Raw genomic sequence first — 20,485 nt, forward strand, 5'->3', positions numbered from 1 at the left:
TCCTTGTTTCCTTTCCTTCTTCCTGTATACATTGTTTATTTCCATTTCCATTCTTTCCTTAATTTATTCCTTTATTTCTACCATCCTTCCCTTGTTCTTTAATTCCTTCCATCCGTCCTTTATTCCTTGTTTCCTTCTGTCCTCCCTTGTTTCGTTCCACCGGTCCTTGTTTCCTTCATTCCTTGTTTTGTTCCATATTTTCTTTCTTTCTTTCTTTGTTCCTTCCTTCCTTCCTTCCATCCTTCGTTGTTTCCTTTATTCCTTGTTTCCTTCCATCCTTTTCTTCTTTCCTTGTTTTGTTTATTCCTTGTTTCATTCCATCCTTCCTTGTTTCCTTTATTATTATTTGTTTCCTTCCCTCCTTCCTTGTTTCCTTTATTATTTGTTTCCTTCCCTCCTTCCTTGTTTCTTTCCATTCCTTCTTGTTTACTTCCACCCTTACTTTATTCTTTTATTTCTTCCATCCTTCCCTGTTTCCTTTATTCCTTGTTTCCTCCCTGAATTTCCCCCCTGGAGATCAATAAAGGATTATCTCATCTTATCTTCTATCCTTTCATGTTTCCTGTATTCCTTGTTTCTTTCCATCCGTCCTTGTTTCAAGCCAGCTGTTTCCCTCTGTTTCCAGTCTTTATGCTAATATTAACTATAACCCCTGCTAACTGTAGCTTCTTATTTAGCATACGAACATGAGCCATTCTTATCGAACTCCTGACAAAAAAAAACACATTACCACAAATGCCAGGCTATTTCTTTAGTGTTTGGGTTTTCAAAAACTAAGACTCAGCGTTTTGAAACACAACTTTATTTGTAATGGGAAATGGAGTTTCTTAAATCCTATTACAGATGTTACAATAAGAAGAGAAAGTTTCCAGCACAAGTGCTAAATTGAATGTCTTGTTGAGCTGGGCATTCCTGTATTTTTATCCACTGGAGAAAAAGTCAGCAATCCATTTTTAGTGCAAAACAGTAGTTTAAGAAGAGCTGGGATGTAAGACCGGCAAGCTTCACAAGGGTGGGGTGAATTAAATTAGAAAGTTGCCATATGTCAGCCTTGTGATCACAGAGTGACTTGGTTATACAGCGAGGGAGCGGTCTGTATATAATGAGCATGTACTGAGGGCAGGGATGAGAGAGCTCGAGTTCAATGAGCAGACAGAGGGAGTGTACTCACTCTGATGTAGGTTAAGTTTGCGTTTTTATGTTCCTGTACTTCTGTACTGTCTGTCTGATTTCTGTCTCTGAGGCGCTTCTTTTTTTTGTGGCAGTCTAGTAAAAGTCTGACAATTTTTGCCAACTTTTCAGCACCTTAATTCTCTCTCCACACTCTCAGACGCCCCTCTTATCTCTTTGTCTGCCTTCACTCTCTCTCTCTCCATGTCTGGTACATATTGTCTGCATTTTAGGTGTACCGTACTTGTCATCTTTTTTACGACTTGGGAAACTAAATCATCCTCCTTTTTTCCCACACCATCTTTCCTTTCTTCTCTCTCCTACTTCAAATAATTCAAATCCTGCTCTACATCTCGCTCAGCTTAGACTGAAATGGGGTCTGCAGAGAGGGGAAACATTTGAAAGGACAGTGAGTGAGGCTGCGGCGGTGGCAGACAGGCAGTGTCCTGACATTAAATTGGAAGGAACATTTCGGGAGCCGCTTGGAAACGCTGCAGCATTTGCTCTCAAACACACACACAAGCCGACATACACACACTGAGTGGTGGTTTGGAGACTGTGTGGGAGCGCATACGCCTCCATTTCCCAAAATAACCGCCAGATGAGGGGCAGGGAGGCAGGGCGAGGTTGGTACAGGCAGATATAAATGGATGCTAATTGTATGGCTCCTTCAGATTACACTCAAATCCAGCATGCTTATACACAAACACACACACTCTGTATGTGCGTGTGTGTGTGCAAAAATGATCCCTCATGAACAGAGAAAGTCTTTGGATGGCCCTTCATGGCTCTTATATTCTACTAAGTTAGTGCATACATGGCTTTGCACACACGCGCACACGCTCACACAGATTAAAATGAATAATAATGGTATGGTTCTCAAACAGCTCCCGAAAGGAGAACTCCCATGTATTATTTCTTTAATCCCTCCAAAAATAGAGTTCAAAAGCAGCAAGTCTCAACAGTCATTTTCTGGAGCGGCTCCATCCTCCATGGAAAGCTGACTGTGCAGACTCTGTGTGTTTGTCTAAGCTTAGAAACTCGGTTGTATTTGGATGCACTGAATTAGAAAAGCTGCATTACAATCCCCACAAAAAAAATTTGCTCCTCCTACTCAAGTGTCACTTACTAATTTTGCAAAGTACACTGGCTTTGTTTCTAATCCCACAATAGGCGCTTAATGAAAGAGAAGAGGAGAAAAGAATGAAGAAGAGAAGGGAAAAGACACAGAGGCAGCTCTAGATAAAAATGGTACATAATAACATGGTTGACTTTTCTTCTGGTGTGAGGAAAGTGTGGGGACAGTCAGAGCCACACACACCCTATACAGTATTGTTTTATTGTAATGATTGTGTACAAACAAAAAGGGACAGAGGACATGTTTTTTTCCACTGACAGAAATGTTATAATGTATTTTTGATGCTTTCCCAGAAATGAGGTCATGAAAAAAAATGTTTATATGTTGCAATCTTAAATTTTTCCTCCACCAATGTGTCGTAGTTAAACAGGAAACTCCTCATTGGGCATTTTCCCTGAGTTTCACCAAAAGGATTATGAAGCAGTGTAACTACAGAGGAACCAAGATGAGCAAAAATCAGAGCAGCTCAGTTTGTAGTCCTGCATCCCTGCCTGCTGCTCATACAAGGTATGACAATAAGCTCATATATGGGATTTTCTAACCCTCTCTTTCTTTTACAGGTCCCAGAAAGAAGAAATAATAAAACAAAAGAATAAGAGACAATATAAAATGTAACAGTGTTTATGCCCCTGTTTTCAGTTAGTTGGATGATGGTTTAGTCATGTTCAGTAAGCAAGGGTATTGTGTTTTTACACGTGCATGCCTACCGTATCTCGCCCCACCCTGTCCTTATCAGCTTCAACATCGGCCAAAAGCAATAATCACATGGCTGTTGTGCAACATGGGTTCTCCCATCTCCTGTCTGTTTCCCTATGACTCACCTTTAGCCCCTTCAGAAGGAGAGGAAGTAAAAGTCCTTTGGTGGAATAATACTCATTTAATATCAGCATGCAACTTTACACGAGTCAGGCCCAAAGGGGTATTTCCATGTCTCTCTGTCCATCTATTTATTTTCTATCAAAAAAAAGGTGAAACCCATAAGCTAATGGCAGAGAAAAAGTCTTTACCTAAATTTGAGGAGTACTTCTACCCTTAAAGATTAAAGTGGACAATTTTCTCTTCTTTATCTTACTACTTTAATTTCACATCGAAAGCTACTTTACCTCATAATATTGCTTTACAACATAACATCAATTTATAAAATATGAGGCATAGGCTATATAGTCCTATAATTATTATATATTAAACCACCCAACAGTATAAAAGTATATAAAAATTACTACATTTAAATAAGCTACATTAAGATAATGTTGGCTTACTCACTAATACATCAGTAATAATATTAAATTTCATATTAAATAACACCATATGACATAATACACTGTAAAGGAGGCATTCTGCTACATTATAAGTGTTTTTAATTATGATAACTGAAGTTATTTTTTGTAATACAGCCTTTGTACCCTCTCTTATAGCAGGCTTTGAAGGCAGGACTCTTATTCAGTGTTATCAAGCTGTTACACAAATTCAACTTAGGGCTGGAAATTGAAATACATTGTTATAAATAGCCTATGTTGGCCTGAATTTTGTCCGTAATTTATCCTGCTGCGCATCTCCATTATATATTACAGTAAGCCGGTGAGACAAACAAAGCCCCAGCCCAGTCCTAGCTCGCAACAGTGACGTCAGCGCGCAGCGGCGGTGCACTGACGCGCGGCGATTGGGTGAGCGCGGAGCTAAACTGTGTTGTACAGTAAAAAGACAACTCGCCGATAACAAAAACAACAGCTGCGGCCGCATGAGGCCAACTAAAGACACACTCGCACTTTTCGGACTCACTCTATAAAGATTTCGGGTAAGGAAACCCCTTCATTATCCTGTCTTACAGGCTTTGTTAGCTGTTTAAGCTACTCAGCAGCTTCCGCCCTCTAGGAAGTTTCTTTTGTCCTCTTCAGTCAACAACAACAAAACCGACGAGTCGGTGTTTTGACCGGAGAAGAAGGTGTGTTAGCTAATTTAATTACAGTATAACAACAAGTCTTAAGAAAAATCGTTTATGAGTCTGTTTTCAAACCAAGTCGGTTATCTTGCGGGTTATTACACTGTGAATACCTTTGGACTGGCTAATATCAGGGACAGCAAAGCGCAGAGATATCCTGCTGGGTGTGTTAGGGGCAGCATCATACAATGGATGATGCCATTTTATGATTCCTGAATAATTAGCTAATATGATGTTTGACTGTAAAACGGTAGCACGATGACCACATAGCCATTTTCATGCATCTGTTCACCTTTATCACACAGCTATAGGTGAATAAATGGCTTTTTGGTGATTTTATTTGTCTGGACAAAATGCCTTGTGTGTGTTTTCAATGTCACCTGGAGAGGTTAAGTGCAGGGCAACATTAACATAAGCTAGCTGTGTTCTTAATAACCTTGAAAACACTTAACATTTATTTTTACACAGTATTTTAAACTACTTATGGACACTGCCTTTTCTGCATTTTACATTAAAGTAGGTTTTTTAATTTACAGCTCAATTTTTTTTCTTTCTTCACCAGATGTCACGATGGCTGCAAAATTCACTATTTCAGACAGCGATTCCGAATCATCGGAGGAGGTAAAGGAAGAAGAAAACAACCAATCGTCAACTGGGGATGAGCGGCAGATTCCTCAACGACACACCCTGGCCCTACCTGAGCTCAGGATGGCAGGTAGGAAACCCTCAAAGAATTCTGGAAAGGCCAAATTGTGGAAATGAACGTTTAAATGCTGTTACAACGTTGGGCAGTAAATTTGCCACAGCTATATTATACGGTACTTCAGGTTACTAAACCTTTCAAAGTATGTTTGAGCATCCTTAACCACATCTTGCTCCTAATGGGACTTAAAGGTTGTCTTATTACTAAATTTACTTTTCTGCCTCATAATTTAACCGTTAACACATCCCTCAGTCCCCCCTTTTCATTAGTGATTGCCATCATATCATATGCCTCATTTGAATGAATGAATCTGTTTTTTCTTGTATCTTTTGTTGTATAATTTAGGGCATTAATATGTGAATGCATTGTAAGTTGAAATGCAAGTTAACCTATTTTTAGGATAGCTTTAGCTCTATTGGAAGAAGTAAAGGGAAATCTTAGTTGGATTTCATCCACATAGTTGACATTTTTTTAATACGTTGTTCCAGTGATATTTTGTGATTCCTTGTGTCTAATGTTGATCGAATTATGCTCCATCACTAACCCCACTCCCCTTTGTCTCTCCCATTAAGGGGCTGGTCGAATCAGGCTGAACTCAGAGTCCCACGTATACACTGTCTCCAGAGACGAGGAGCTTCAGGCTAGGGGGGAAGAAGAAGCAGGAACACCCACCGAGGGAGCTCCATTCAGGGGACGATCCAAGTCAGCTCCCCCTGCCTTGTGGGCAGCCAAGAAATACGGTCGCCAGCTAAGAAGGATGAGCGATGAGTTTGACAGCCTGCTAGACAAAGGGGTGAGGATGAGCACTGTGATGATAAATGGATTTTTAAGGAAGTAAGGAAAAGACCATTGGCCTTAGTAACACTAATGCAAGTTTTCTCTGAAGTTAGGTCAGAAATCCTAAATACTATTATACTGTTGTATTGCTGTGTTCCAGGTTTGCAGATCATATAAATGTAGGAAATTTGACAAAACATTGGCATTTCATAGCGTCCCATAGATTGAATAGCAATTGAAAAGACAATAGTGAAAGCCAGAGGGAGATCAGGCATATTTCAAAGTAAAACTGCTAAGACGTCTACTAAGGGAAGCATTCAACCACTTCTTAGCTAACATTGCTACTTTATAGTGTTACACAATACAATAGAACGTTTTGAATTCCTAGCCTAGGGTGAGTAGTTTACGTTAATGTTAGCAAGGGAGCGCTTGAAGTTTAATGTTTGTCTAATGGTTCCTATGGGGTTATAAAAGGTATTCTTTTACTTTGAAATACAGCCCAATGTCTCTCTGGATTTTAACGATCTATTATCTTTTCAGTTGCTTGTCAATGAGTAAGCAACTGAATTGTCAGGCTCCCTTCCATTATAAGATTTGAAAACTGCATAAAGGCAATAAAACATTAACCTTTTGATCACCGCATTTGATCTTCCAACCCTGAGCAATGTGTCAAAGGAATATGGGCACCGTGTGAATATGGTGAATGATACAACAGGATTGATTTAAAGGGCCAGTTCGCCAATTTTCAACCTCAGTCCTATCATGCTATCACGTGGAGCTCATGCCATAATGGTAGAAAAAAAATGCAATTTAGCTCTGTGCTTTTGGAGGATGCTATCCGCTTCTCCAATAGGTCCTGGAAAACCTCCGCCAGATGACGCGTTTTTGTGTCGTCTGGAAGCTTGCTGAACTACACTTCCATAATCTAGGACGCCCCTATGTAATCGCTGGGCCGTTCCGTTCAGAGGGAGGTGCACAATGCATGCTGGGTGTTGTAGGAATGTAGAATGGACAAAACTACGAGCTGCTTGTACAACTTTCTCCACAGCTATGGTGCCAATTTTAAATATTATCGCTTCTATCGATTACAGAGAACACCAGCTTTGACTGACAGTGGCTTTTTCCAGGGGCGATTTGCTCCTTTAAAGCTTGTAGTAATAGATGTGCTTTTGGCAAAGGAAAATTATTAGGTTAATACAGGAACAAAATCTTGCCTTTAAGCCTGCTCCGAATTGAACTTTAACGTTTATTTTAACTATTCACTGTTTTAATCTTGTACAGGATATGAAGAGGGTGAGGAGTGCTGGGACAGCCACACAGATGCACCACTCTAAAAGCTGGTGGAGCTACCTCTTTAGTCACCCGGAGTCAGAGGGAGAGAACAACCACCACGAAAACCATACCCACCGCACTGAGTAAGCACTGAGCCAGAAATTTGGAGTGATTTGAGGTTCGAGGAACTGATGGATTGATGGAAATGAGGAAAAAGCAACGGGGCAGCCAAGAGAACAATTGTGAGGAGAACAATGAGATCTACCCTGAGCAGGGCGAAACAAAGGTCGGTCCGATCAAAAAAGGATAACATCCAAACTAAACAGCATGGCAAAGAGCCCAAAGTCATGTCATTTTATATGTAGTTGGTAACTACATTTGAATAGATTTTTTTGTATTAGTGTTGGTTGTGATGTTTATGATATTGTTGGGCAGCCCACTGAGAAAGTTCTGTCAGGCATAAGGATAGACTTTAAGCTACCTGAGCCCCATAGACCGAATGAAATGATGGACCAATAGAGGTGAAATGATGTCCGGGAAACACAAAGAAAGACTGGCACATAACAGGTTGACCACTCGGTTCAAAGATGCTTACTATTTCAGCTGTCTCGCCCACCAAATATATGCAACATACTGTAGATGGTGAGATAAATGCTCTGAAATCCAAACACTTGAGGCCACGTCGAATGCTGTTAGAATTTCCTTCCATGTTTTTTTAGGGAAATGTCAATGTGTTAGTCGTGCTTGTGTTGGCAAACACGATCTAATGGAGACCGCTGTAATTGTGTGCCAAAATAATCTGCAGGCAACAGAGGAAGTGTATAAAAAGGAAGGATTTTTTAAAAGTATTCAACTCTGGCCTTGATCTAGCTGCCTGTCCTGCTACTTGCAAGACAGTACAATTTGTACTTTATTTAACAACAGTACTTGACTATCACTAACTGCTTTATATCTCAAATTAATCAAAAAAGAACAATCTTGTACAAGGACAATCTCTGATGCAGAAATAATATCTTTTGTAAAAGTTCAGGGTTAGATTCTATCTGAAGAAAATGAAATTAAACAGACATATAAAAGCACAAACCAATAAGAATATATCTTTTTAAAGCCTTGGATGAGCAAAAAAAAAACAGACTTTGAAATTTTTATGTGTAAATATTTTGTTAATATTTTATCAAATGGGCAGGTGGGAGGTTACAAGCGACGTGGTTTAGCAAGATTTTTATTTGACAAGTTCCTATATTACAAGGTTACCATGCTATTTAATGAGTTTGGCAAACCTAGCAATAGGCAGTGTACAATCCATGCTGTTGTGATAAATGTTACGTGCATATTTAAAGATGTGGGTGGGGATAATTTAACTGCTGTACAAGGAGCCAACACACTAGCCCATTAACTCAGTACCCAGTGCATACAGAAGATAGAGTTTTGTCACATAAACCACAAGTGTAAGGATTTTGATAGAGTTGTTCAGATACCAGTAGATGAAATGTCTCCAGTACTGCCTTTGACCTGGTATCGGGTATGGGTGAGTACAACAGTCAATTCACCAATCTGATACCATAATTTATTACCTCCCAGATGTTAGCCGGTAACGTTAGCTCAGTTTGTTTTTAGGTCAGGATTCCTTCAGGCCATAAAGCAGACGGCAATCAGATAACATCCATACAGGCTGAGTAGTATACAGCTGTTAAAAACATATTTTTTCAATGCATTAGTATCAGAGGGGTATCGGCCGATAATTTATCAGAATCGGCATCAGGAGGGAACAATTAGTATCGTAATATCTCTAGATTTAAAAGTTGATTTTCCCAAACTGTTCGCAAGTTTGTTTAGGAAAATCAGTTTCCAGCCAAGCTGGGTTTATAAATACAATTGGTTTTAATACAGGGTGTTCACTTTCATGTGCATTGATTGACATGTGAATAAAATGGGATCTTAATCCGTCAAGAATTAGTCTAGGAGTGCTGATCAGCTGATTAGCTATGTATTTATTACATTCAGGCTTTTGAGGATAACTTGGCACATACTACACACAACATGACCTTTTAAGGAGGTTATTACTATTAATGTGAATGAATATAAACTACTATTAAAGATCAGCACTGCTACACAACTTGGTAAATATGATTAGGCTATTTGTGATTTGTTTATCAGTATGTGATTATTGGAAATGGTAATAGATTTGTTCTACTTGTGTCTTATTCTCTTCCTCCCAACTGGTGGGGCTGAGATGTAACGTGCTTGGGTGTGCAGGCTAAGGGGCTGCATTTGCATTGTCTTTAAACAAGTATAAAGTGTATTCTTCCTCTTTTAACGCTTTTCCTAAACTTGGTGAGGGAACATTTTTCAACAAAGAGTTTTTGAAAATCTGAAAATATTTTTTAAGATCATACAAGTCTACCATTAGTATGGTGACATGCATCACCCTGTCTGTGTACCATTTATTGACCGAAGCAATTTTGCAAGTCTTTGAATTGCAAAGTACCTGGTACAAAGCTCCCAGCATGACAACAACACAGTTAGACGGATGCCGATACATTTTAAATGCTTACTTCTCGAAAAGGAAGTGACTCAATTATTTTATGTTCTCCATTTTATGATTTCTCACAATTGCTAACAGGTCAATTGGAAATGAGTAAAGTAAAAAAAGTCCTTCCCACCAGACCTGTTCCTGTACCTTGACACAAGTTGAATCAGCTGGCAGAGAATACAAACATGGAGTTGAGAGCTTGGTGCCAGATATGATTGCTTTACTCTCTCTTAGTTCAGCTGGAATTTAAAGGAGTATAATATTGTTCTGAACTGCCTTGAACATGCTGTATGTGGCACCACATAGCCAGCCTTGTCTGTTTGCCCAACTACCGCCTTAAACATTACAGCTCGCTGTCATTTTTTGATACAGAAAGCACAATAACATGGAGGTGTGTTTGCTATCACATATGAGAAAAAAACTTTATAATGGCTAATGCAGTTTTTTTTTTCCTGAAAAAGCCATTTCAGAAGTCGTGTTTTGACTCAAACATTAATGACAGTGAACACACCTTGTGTGATTAACCTGCCTGGGCGCCTGGAGTTTTGCAACCATCCTTGATATTACTTGAATCTGGAGACGTGTGTGGAGAAAATTGAATTCTAATATTTGCTTCTTTTTTTGTTGGATTCCTTTTCATTTTTTAATGACTTTTGTAAATGTATTTTCTCTACAGCTGTGAAACTTCTGGTTTATGCTGGTCTGAATAAATAATTTTAAGAGTGGTTTTAAAGTAAGCCTCTTGTCTAATTTTTTCACCAAACTGCCAGTTTTTAGATTGTTGGTTTTCTTAGACAAGATCAGATCTAGAACACAAATGCCTGATTATTACTTGGCAAGAGTATGATTAAAGAAAATAATGAGGCAACAATGGATATGCAAATAACATTAAAATGATTGCATACTGACAGAAGTGCTTCCAGTGTTTCATGTAAAATGCTACTTGAACACACAGATATCTCAATACGTACATTTACCTAAATCCTTAACACATTTGCCACATGCATTTGCTATGTAAAATCTCCTCATAGCACAGGAAGTTGATTAACTCAGTTGTCTGAGCCTGAACTCTTACTTTCCAGCTCTTTACACTGATGGTTTCGCACTACCGCATTATTCTCAGTCTGATCTGAAAAACAGCTACAGTAAAGAGGCATCATGGAGTACGTTCGTGCCAGTAGGGGCCTGTCAAACCACTTGCGAAGCATCCCAGCAGTACTTGTGCCCACTGTCCAAAGCTGAAAGTCTATCCATGTCTGTGTCACTCAGTGTAAAGTCAAAAATCCTGGCATTGTCCTTTATTCTGTCTGGATTTGACGACTTGGGGAGCACTGGGACGCCTTGCTGCACAGCCCAACGCAGAAGGACCTAAATGGGGAAAAAAAGCCTTAGATGTTTTTCCAAGTGATTGTGTTTAAATAGATGTTAATCAAGATGATCTTCGTGTGTGTGTGTTTACCTGTGCAGGTGTACGTTTAGAGTTCTTTGCCACCTCCATGACCACAGGGTGAGCAGTAAGCTCTCCTTTCCCTAAGGAGGAGTACGATTGGAAACACACTCCATATTCATCACACACACTCTTCAGCTCCGTCTGGCACAGCTGCGGGTGAAACTCCACCTGAAGAAAAACAAAAAAACACTTTCTGCACTTACTTTTACAACAAGTGCTGAAGCAAATTTCTGTTCTGTTTATGTTCATTTGTTATGTGTCCTCATTTTCTCTATCCTGCATTATACCTGTAGCACAGCAGGAGGGATTTTGCAGCTCTTCATGAGGTCTTTCATGTGTGCTGGTGTGTAGTTGGACACTCCTATGGCCTTCAGCTTCCCCTGGGCATGCAGCTCCTCCAGTGCTGCCCAACTCTGAGCTCTGTTGCCTGGAATCAAATATTAATTAGGAGTACAACTACTAATCTCTTGCAAAGTCATTACTTATTTATAGAGCAAAGAGTGACTTCAAATACTTTATATTTAACATAAATGAACATACTATCGATGCATACATAATAATGTTTCCAGTGATATTTGGGTGTTTGAAGGAAAAATGACTGAACACTGTCTTAATTTTAAGTCTGTACCTGGGTTGCGGTGGTCAGTCACATCCATCCCCTGCGTGCCAGGCCAGTGGATCAGGTAGAGGTCAATGTAACCCAAATCCAGCTGAGACAGGCTGTGAAGGGCTCCGTCCATGGCTCTCTCACCCTGATCCTTCGGGCCCAGCTTACTGCAGGGAGAGAGAGGGGAGGGTCGTTGAGAATTTTAATCTGTGCTTTAGCAAGTTGAACTTAACTGAGCTTCAGTGCTCCACATAGTCTCTGGGTAAGATCCAGTTATATTCAGAGGTGACATGCATGCTCATAAAATTTCTGGAAATAAAGATTCTGGATTGTACTATACTACCCAAAGGTCTCTTTTTGACTGATATGCTGAGGTGCTTTTTCGGAAAGCATATGAGCTATATACACATCACCTGGTTATGAATACATCCTCTCTGGTTAGGCCATGTTTGTGCAGGAGCTCCCTCAGGGCTCGACCCACATCAGCTTCATTCCGGTAGACGGTTGCACTGTCAAAGGCCCGATAACCAGCATCCAGCGCTGCATCAACAGCTCGGTAGACATCTTCAGGACCTGTCAACTTGTAGGTCCCTAAACCCAGGAGGGGCATCTGAACCCCTGTGTTGAGGAGGACAGAGGGGGTTGTGGAGGAGGACATCGGATTGGATTTACTCTTCTTTATGTACCCTGTTTGGGCTTTTTTGTTCTTCACAACACTGGTAAAGAGGGGAGAGAATTGAATGAAAAATGCATACAGACAATGAGAAATAATCAGGATTTTCTTGAGAAGAAAATATCAATACAGTTAATACTGTACTGGGGTAGGTACTTTACTAGGAGGAAGAGTGAACAAATAATAGTGATTTCTACAGGTTTCATTAAACATTTTCCACCACCATAGGGGAACGCCTTAGTTTTGTAATGTATCACTTGAGTACCAGTGATCTTGCAAAGCCGTTGAAAACTACAGTAGCTGTAAGTACAGACGGCACAACGTAGTTCGGCTAAGTACAAACCATGTATGACACCAACTTTCAGAAAGGTGGAACGTCACAATTGAGAATACATATTGTAATAATTTGCTATGGTGGAACGTTGGAGCGTAAATTTGTAGCTGAAAGAAGGCCTACAATATTTTTCTAGTCGTTGCAATGAAGTACAAACATAGGTACAAATGATTCATTGCTAAAAAGCTATACAGTGGGTACGGAAAGATTGGGGTATTCAGACCCCTTTAAATTTTTCACTCTTTGTTTCATTGCAGCCATTTGCTAAAATCGAAAAAGTTCATTTTTTTGCAAATTTATTAAAAAAGAAAAACTGAAATATCACATGGTCATAAGTATTCAGACCCTTTGCTGTGACACTCATATTTAACTCACATGCTGTCCATTTCTTCTGATCCTCCTTGAGATGGTTCTACTCCTTCATTGGAGTCCAGCTGTGTTTAATTAAACTGATTGGACTTGATTAGGAAAGGCACACACCTGTCTATATAAGACCTTACAGCTCACAGTGCATGTCAGAACAAATGAGAATCATGAGGTCGAAGGAACTGCCCAAGGAGCTCAGAGACAGAATTGTGGCAAGGCACAGATCTGGCCAAGGTTACAAAAGAATTTCTGCAGCACTCAAGGTTCCTAAGAGCACAGTGGCCTCCATAATCCTTAAATGGAAGAAGTATGGGATGACCAGAACTCTTCCTAGACCTGGCCGTCCGGCCAAACTGAGCAATCGTGGGAGAAGAGCCTTGGTAAGAGAGGTAAAGAAGAATCCAAAGATCACTGTGGGTGAGCTCCAGAGATGCAGTAGGGAGATGGGAGAAAGTTCCACAAAGTCAACTATCACTGCAGCCCTCCACCAGTCGGGGCTTTATGGCAGAGTGGCCCGACGGAAGCCTCTCCTCAGTGCAAGACATACGAAAGCCTGCATAGAGTTTGCCAAAAAACACATGGAGGACTCCCAGACTATGAGAAATAAGATTCTCTGGTCTGATGAGACCAAGATTGAACTTTTTGGCGTTAATTCTAAGCGGTATGTGTGGAGAAAAACAGGCACTGCTCATCACCTGCCCAATACAATCCCAACAGTGAAACGTGGTGGCAGCATCATGCTATGGGGGTGTTTTTCAGCTGCAGGGACAGGACGACTGGTTGCAATTGAAGGAAAGATGAATGCGGCCAAGTACAGAGATATCCTGGAAGAAAACCCCCTCCAGAGTGCTCAGGACCTCAGACTGGGCCGAAGGTTCACCTTCCAACAAGACAATGACCCGAAGCACACAGCTAAAATAACAAAGGAGTGGCTTCGGACCAAGTCTGTGACCATTCTTGACTGGCCTAGCCAGAGCCCTGACCTAAACCCAATTGAGCATCTCTGGAGAGACCTGAAAATGGCTGTCCACCAACGTTCACCATCCAACCTGACAGAACTGGAGAGGATCTGCAAGGAAGAATGGCAGAGGATCCCCAAATCCAGGTGTGAAAAACTTGTTGCATCATTCCCAAGAAGACTCATGGCTGTACTAGCTCAAAAGGGTGCTTCTACTCAATACTGAGCAAAGGGTCTGAATACTTATGACCATGTGATATTTCAGTTGTTTTTTTTAAATAAATTTGCCAAAAGTTCTACATTTCTGTTTTTTTCTGTCAAGATGGGTTGCTGAGTGTACATTAATGAGAAAAAAAATGAACTTTTTCGATTTTAGCAAATGGCTGCAATGAAGCAAAGGGTGAAAAATTTAAAGGGGTCTGAATACTTTCCGTACCCACTGTAAATGCAGCTAGTACAATGTGGTCTAACTTCACAGTAAAGTAGGCCTACAAACATTGTTATAAATAACTTACAATTATGCCGTTTCAAAACACTGAAACATCACAAAGCTATTTAGTATTGTTAAAAAGATGCACTTTACAAAGTTAGACCGTAAAGTTAGAACAAATATTGCTGCAATTAAGACATTGGGATACTAGCACATTGCAATGTTTCTAATGACGCAGTTTTAATTAAGACGTTAAAGCATCACAGTTATTACATTAGAAAGTAGAGAACTGGGTGGGGAAACCATTAAAAAGGATGCCACCGCAGCACCGCTTAATATAGTGGATGTATCTCACCTTGATGAGCTTCTGATTTAATGATTTTGAAGTTGAAGTGAATAAAAAGGCAACAACCTGTCGTCTACTCACATGCTGAACTGAAGCGTCAATTTAAAAACAAAAAATAAAAAAGGTAAAGAAAGGGCAAGTGTAACCTTACTTCTAACTCTAAACGTTGCACAGAGACGAATGTTTACAACTACTCCTTTCGTCTACACGTGGTCAGCTGACAGTCATGTGACAGTTTTAGCGGATTTTGGCGTCTCCATAGTGACACTTGCTCTGACGCCGCTGATTGGAAGAAGATCTAGCAAATCAAAGAAAGCGAAGCGACTGAGAGGCGGGATGTTGTACTGTCCAGCCAATCTCTAGGTGTTTAAGCCGGTTACGGAACTTGATACGTTCTGCTGGAGAGTGAAGTTTAATGGATGTCAGTATTCTGTTTGCTTAACGATACATTTAGAGAAATGAAACTCCACACGTTGATTCTTTTTCATTTTTGACTTTTGCAAATGTTATCTAAGGCTGTTAAGGTATATATGGGGTCCTGAGCAAGTGGTTTTACAATTACTTTCAGTGTTTTTTGAAGTCAGTTATTTTTCATAGCAAATTTATGTGATCTACAGTCAATTCAAATGGAAGAGAGAACCCAAAAAAACCACAACAGCATGCGATAGGCATATACTTTAATTAAGGTACAAGGCCATAAAGAACATGCAGGTAGTATACGTACACAATGTATACAACAGAAAACAAATGTTTGTCAGTAGGCATCACTATAGGCTCTCATTATTTCATAGGACCTAGGAGGCAAAATATACGGGCAACTTTTGAGCCAGTGTTGTCAGAAATGTTACTTAAATTCTAAAATATTTGAGATATTTTAGATGCTGATGCATGAGCCCAATGCATTTGTTAAAAATCTGCTTCACAGAGAAAAACTGAGTTGTACATTTACTCGCCCTTTATGGTGCCTGTTTTCCACCACTTACTCAGTCAGAACTGAAGAACAGTAGCATCAAAGTGGCATCACAGAGGACAATGTTGGCTCCATCAAACCACTTGTGATGCATTCCTGCAGTACTTGTGCCCACAGTCCAGAGCCGAAAGTCTGTCCATGTCTGAGTCACTCAGAGTGAAGTCAAAAAGCCTGCCATTGTCCTTAATTCTGTCTGGATTTGAAGACTTGGGGAGAACTGGGACGCCTTGTTGCAAAGCCCAGCGCAAAAGGACCTAAAGAGGAACAAAAGTGTTTGTGCAAATCATTTAATTTGTTGATCACTGTGTGAGTAATGCAGGCCCAAAAAGACAATTAATAATTAAGATAATCTTTGTGCATGTTTTTACCTGTGCAGGTGTGCGTTCACAGTTCTTTGCCACTTCCATGACCACAGGGTCAGTAAGCAGTGCTCCTTTCCCTAAGGAGGAGTAGGCTTGGAAACACACTCCATACTCCTTACAGACACTCCTCAGCTCTGTCTTGCACAGTTGTGGGTGAAGCTCATCCTATAGGAAAAAATTGAAATAAAAAAGCACTTTTCAGCTAGGCTCTTTCAGAATGTGCACATTACACATTCTTGTACTATTGTTTTTTATTATATGTTATCTGTACTCTTTTCACTGTCTTGCATTTTACCTGTAGCACAGCAGGAGGGATTTTGCAGTTCTGCATCAGTTCTTTCATGTGTGCTGGTGTGTAGTTGGACACTCCTATGGCCTTCAGCTTCCCCTGGGCATGGAGCTCCTCCAGTGTCACCCAACTCTGAGCGCGGTTAACTGGAATCAAACATTAATTAAGACCTCCTCATCTCTGTTACTCAATTACAACTACATTTTAGAGGACAGTGGGAAGGTAGGTTGCATATTATCTCTAAATAAGTGAAGTATCTTTTATCTTTAAGGATGTGATGTATCTGCGCGTTTGCGAGAACCTCTGCCTAGAGCCCATTCTCCACCACTACAACACGAGACAACGCAAGCTGTGAAATAGAGAAGGATAATGCCAACAAACGACCAGCACCCACAACAACACCAACACAAAGTACACACAAGGATAAAAACATAAAAAAGTTTAATCTAGTGAAGCCCGTCTGGCCAAACAGGAATGTGACCGACGTCAGGGGGAAAACTAGAGTCAACATCAGCAGGGCATGCGAATCATGGAGACCTTCGATTGCTCTTGGGGATCAAAACAGACCCACAACTTATTGTTGTCATAGAAACAAAACTGCAGCGTTTTTTCTCTCACAGCACAAGTGCTTTATCCCAGCTCTCTCCAGCCACCCTGCCCTGCCTGGCTAATGTTAGCTGATGCTTGTGATGTTTTGCTGGTTCGTCTGCGTAATTTGCCGTTTGGTTATGAGGCACAATGCCGGAGTCATGCAGTGTATTTATGTTAGAGCTAGTTGGCTAAGCCTTAGCATGGTAGCTAACGTTATGACAACCAAAATACTATTTGAGTGTGTATGAGTGTGTTGTCAGTCTAGCTTGACAAATAACTTCACCAGCTAACATGATAATAACTTAGGTATTATGACAAACAGTGTTAATTTTGGACAACATGATGCCGGTCAACATGATACCAGTCAATAAACGCGTATCATCAGTGAAAAGTAAACAGAGCCGGTGCGTTCCGAGACTGAGCATGCTCAGTTTCGTGTGTCTTGGGCAAAAACCCCTGATGCTCGTTCATGCGCGAGTGTCCGCGCGTACAAGAAGGTTGACTGCAGTTCGCTCAAAGTGATATTATGTTACAATAATGAAAATTGAGTGTTCTTTATATTGCATCCATGTTTACCTCACTTGCATCTTTTACTTGCATCTTAGTCCCTCCCACCTGGGATGCAAGAAAAGACGCAAGTGGGGGATAAATGAGGACATCCTCGTAAGTGTCATTTGAAGCGAGGCCTGCTATATATGTATAAACGTGCATGCAAAAATATACAATAAAAAGTCAGCAAGACAACACATCGTCAACAAATCTAAATTAAATCCCATAGACACCATCAGCAGTGACAACAGAATAATGCAACTGCACAAAATATTAAGAAACACTACGTAACTTCTCACCTAAAGCATTATAGCGTCAGCACATCCTCAATAAACGAGAACTATACGGTGGCACAACCAATCTGTTACAAAAGGGTTGCAATATCTTGTTAAATGTTTAACTCTTACTCAGCAACCAGTAAGGCTCATAGTTATCAGTGGCAGAGCAGCAATATTTTCTCTCTGTAGCCTGTTAAACAAAGTGTTGCACATATTGTCTATTGTCTCCTGTTTAGGTCTGTAGTTTTAGATTTAGTTTTTAGTGTCCAAGTGTCTGTGTTACCTTGTCTAACCTGTCCTTGTTTTTAAGTTCAGTATGTCTGTTTAGTATGTGTGTCTGTACATTGAGAGCACAGAAGATCCAGAGTCAAATTCCTTGCATGTGCCCACTTGGCCAATAAAGCCGATTCTGATAAAGAACAACCTGCAGAACAACCTAGAGTGTATTTTTATACTGTGTATTTTGTCCAGCTTAGAGGTACAGGAACAATTTGTAAAGGAAGAATACCTTAATGTACTTTATCCATTATTTGTGCTTGTATTTATTGATAGTTATTTTGAATGTATTATTATATTAAATTATTTAATCATCAGAATACATTTAAGGCCTCACTTGAACACTGGAGTTTATTTATTTGGCTCAATGTTTCATATCAAACCCACTCTCAGAAATTAGAGTCACATGGTTGTACTGAAATGATGATAAATTATGTTAAAGGTGTTTTGTTCTGACAGAAGTTTAACATGGGAAAAAGACCACAAAAGGACAAATCTTTTCCTGAGTGAAAAAAACAATTGTTTGTAGTCCTATTGTGGTTCTGACCTAAAATTAACCGATTTTAAACTAGACTTGGGATTCATACAACCATCCATCTTCACTCCAGTAAAGCTGTGACATACAGTATCTGATTAATGTGATCAGCAGCACTGTCCAATATTTATTGGTATCCAATCGGGGGCAAGTAGGGCAGTAAAATAATACTGTTGCTGTTCTTGTGTTTCTCACTCATGCCTACTCAGAGATCCCTCTTTAGCTCTTTGGAGCACAAATAGGAGCTTTAGGATGCTTGCAAGATGATCTGATGAATCTGATTCAAGTGAGCAGTAGGAAAATTTCAAGTATGAGACTTGAGAAGTACCCACTGACACTGATATGAACTCTCAAGTCTGTACCTGGGTTGCGTTGGTCAGCCGGCTCCAGTCCCTGTGTGCCAGGCCAGTGGATCAGGTAGAGGTCAATGTAACCCAAATCCAGCTGAGACAGGCTTTGAAGGGCTCCTTCCATGGCTCCCTCACCCTGATCCTTTGGGTCCAGCTTGCTGCAGGAAGACAGAAAAGGAGGGTTTTTGTGAATATTTCGTTTCATGTTCCAAAACAGATATTCAATCAATAAGTTTATCATCTAGCTCACATGACAGGTTACTAAGATACATGTGTGCTCTTTTCTAAAGCATATGAGTTTAGATACATAACCTGATTATGAATACATCCTCTCTGGTTAAGCCATGTTTGGGAAGGAGTTCCCTCAGGGCTCGGCCCAAGTCAGCTTCATTCTGGTAGACCGCTGCACTGTCAAAGGCCCTATAACCAGCCAGCAGTGCTGCATCCACAGCCCGGTTGACATCTTCAGGAGCCAACAACTTGTAGGTCCCCAAACCCAGGAGGGGCATCTGAGCCCCTGTGTTTAGGAGGACAGAGGGAGTAGTGGATGAGGGGGCCATCTGATCTGACACACTTGTTTTTGTACCCTGTTGGACTGTTTGGTCGATCCAGCACTGTTAAAGGGGAGAGAGAGTTGGATGAGATGAGATTTTTAAAATAAATATTAATGCGTTTTCAGGCAGGAACGTCACAATTTAGTTTTAAGTATAACATGTTCAAACGATGAAGCTTCAGAACGTTATGTCATAATGCAGCTAAACTGTGACAGTTTGAACGTTGAGACCTCACAATGAAGTACAGTTATTCTTGCAACTAATCTAGAATGCATCAGACTTGAAGTTGAAACCTCACAGTTGTTATATTATAATGTAGCGGATTGGGCGACGACGCCATTAAATACGCCATAGTCAAAGTCAAAGTTAATATTTTATCTCACCTTGTCAGATCTTGCAGTTGAATAACTATTAAAACCAGCCGCTTCAATAGCGAACGGCCAGTCGTATATTCACAAATCTTTCTAAAAGGAAAGTGTCAAGTAATTGCCACGAGTTTTTTTTATTTTTTTAAGAGGATGTAACTTTATTTGTAAATTAAACCGTTGTACAGATTTGGATGTTTTCAGCCACCCCTCTGCTACTACACGTGGTGCACACAGGCATGTGACAGATTGGTTGCTTTTCTGCGTCACCATAGTGACTCCTGCTCTGACACTTCTGATTGGAAGATGATCTAGCTAATCAGAGAAGGTCCAGCTACCGGAAGGCGGGAATTAGTCCTATGCGGCGAATCTCGATGCGACACAAGGGTTTGATTGACCGTCACGGTTAACTCTTGGCGTCCTGGGTGGAGTTTGCTTACTGAAAGTCCTATTAATTTCATGTTCGCCTTTCGCTGTAGACATTACGGTAATTTTAAGAGTGTGTTTGAGAGAGAGAAAGAAAATTGAAATGTATAAATTAAATAGAAATAGAGAAGGAGAGACACACAGAGATAGGGAAGTGTTTACATGAGTAAGGCAGTTAGCATGATAGTTTATCTTGTAATCCTAGCTAGATTGATAAAACTAATTCAACATTTTTATGATTTTG

At 40.3% G+C, this 20,485-nt stretch overlaps 3 protein-coding genes across 4 annotated transcripts; 1 reads left to right on the forward strand and 2 right to left on the reverse strand.

Annotated features, from left to right (window-relative positions):
* Positions 1-3,972: 3,972 nt before the first annotated feature.
* On the forward strand, positions 3,973-10,187 carry badb (BCL2 associated agonist of cell death b). Its single transcript, XM_069672282.1, has 4 exons — positions 3,973-4,103; positions 4,810-4,962; positions 5,523-5,743; positions 7,009-10,187. The coding sequence occupies exons 2-4, from the start codon at positions 4,818-4,820 to the stop codon at positions 7,144-7,146; spliced, it is 504 nt and encodes a 167-aa protein (XP_069528383.1). The 5' UTR covers positions 3,973-4,103; positions 4,810-4,817; the 3' UTR covers positions 7,147-10,187.
* A 71-nt stretch (positions 10,188-10,258) lies between these two features.
* Positions 10,259-14,862, reverse strand: LOC138600779 (uncharacterized oxidoreductase YtbE-like). Of its 2 annotated transcripts, none has more exons than XM_069672279.1 (6): positions 14,706-14,862; positions 12,003-12,305; positions 11,611-11,756; positions 11,270-11,409; positions 10,992-11,150; positions 10,259-10,900 (listed from the first exon to the last, which is right to left on the reverse strand). In XM_069672279.1, the coding sequence occupies exons 2-6, from the start codon at positions 12,245-12,247 to the stop codon at positions 10,721-10,723; spliced, it is 870 nt and encodes a 289-aa protein (XP_069528380.1). In that variant the 5' UTR covers positions 12,248-12,305; positions 14,706-14,862; the 3' UTR covers positions 10,259-10,720. The 2 variants fall into 2 exon arrangements, with proteins under 2 accessions (XP_069528380.1, XP_069528381.1); XM_069672280.1 differs by having other exon boundaries at positions 14,778-14,860.
* Positions 14,863-15,356: 494 nt separating this feature from the next.
* On the reverse strand, positions 15,357-19,929 carry LOC138600959 (aldo-keto reductase MSMEG_2408/MSMEI_2347-like). The gene is made up of 6 exons (XM_069672524.1): positions 19,834-19,929; positions 19,209-19,510; positions 18,909-19,054; positions 16,324-16,463; positions 16,035-16,193; positions 15,357-15,920 (listed from the first exon to the last, which is right to left on the reverse strand). Exons 2-6 carry the CDS (start codon positions 19,454-19,456, stop codon positions 15,741-15,743), a joined length of 873 nt encoding a protein of 290 aa, XP_069528625.1. The 5' UTR covers positions 19,457-19,510; positions 19,834-19,929; the 3' UTR covers positions 15,357-15,740.
* Positions 19,930-20,485: the final 556 nt, after the last annotated feature.

Source organism: Semicossyphus pulcher, unplaced genomic scaffold (assembly GCF_022749685.1).
Source record: "Semicossyphus pulcher isolate SPU_LCO1_2020_fin unplaced genomic scaffold, fSemPul1.0.p SCAF_21, whole genome shotgun sequence".
NCBI lineage: Eukaryota > Metazoa > Chordata > Actinopteri > Labriformes > Labridae > Semicossyphus > Semicossyphus pulcher.

Bases quoted from the DNA above. Each gene is read 5' to 3' on its own strand.
- LOC138600779 (XM_069672279.1), bottom strand. From the start codon at position 12,247: ATGTCCTCCTCCACAACCCCCTCTGTCCTCCTCAACACAGGGGTTCAG. The intron at 11,757-12,002 runs GTGATGTGTATA...CTCTCCCTGCAG, and splicing joins GAGGATGTATTCATAACCAG to TAAGCTGGGCCCGAAGGATC. The intron at 10,901-10,991 runs GTAAACACACAC...TTCCCCATTTAG, and splicing joins CTAAACGTACACCTGCACAG to GTCCTTCTGCGTTGGGCTGT.
- badb (XM_069672282.1), top strand. From the start codon at position 4,818: ATGGCTGCAAAATTCACTATTTCAGACAGCGATTCCGAATCATCGGAG. The intron at 4,963-5,522 runs GTAGGAAACCCT...TCTCCCATTAAG, and splicing joins ACCTGAGCTCAGGATGGCAG to GGGCTGGTCGAATCAGGCTG. The intron at 5,744-7,008 runs GTGAGGATGAGC...AATCTTGTACAG, and splicing joins ACAGCCTGCTAGACAAAGGG to GATATGAAGAGGGTGAGGAG.
- LOC138600959 (XM_069672524.1), bottom strand. From the start codon at position 19,456: ATGGCCCCCTCATCCACTACTCCCTCTGTCCTCCTAAACACAGGGGCT. The intron at 16,464-18,908 runs GTACAGACTTGA...GTTTGATTCCAG, and splicing joins GGCTGACCAACGCAACCCAG to TTAACCGCGCTCAGAGTTGG. The intron at 15,921-16,034 runs GTAAAAACATGC...GTTCCTCTTTAG, and splicing joins GTGAACGCACACCTGCACAG to GTCCTTTTGCGCTGGGCTTT.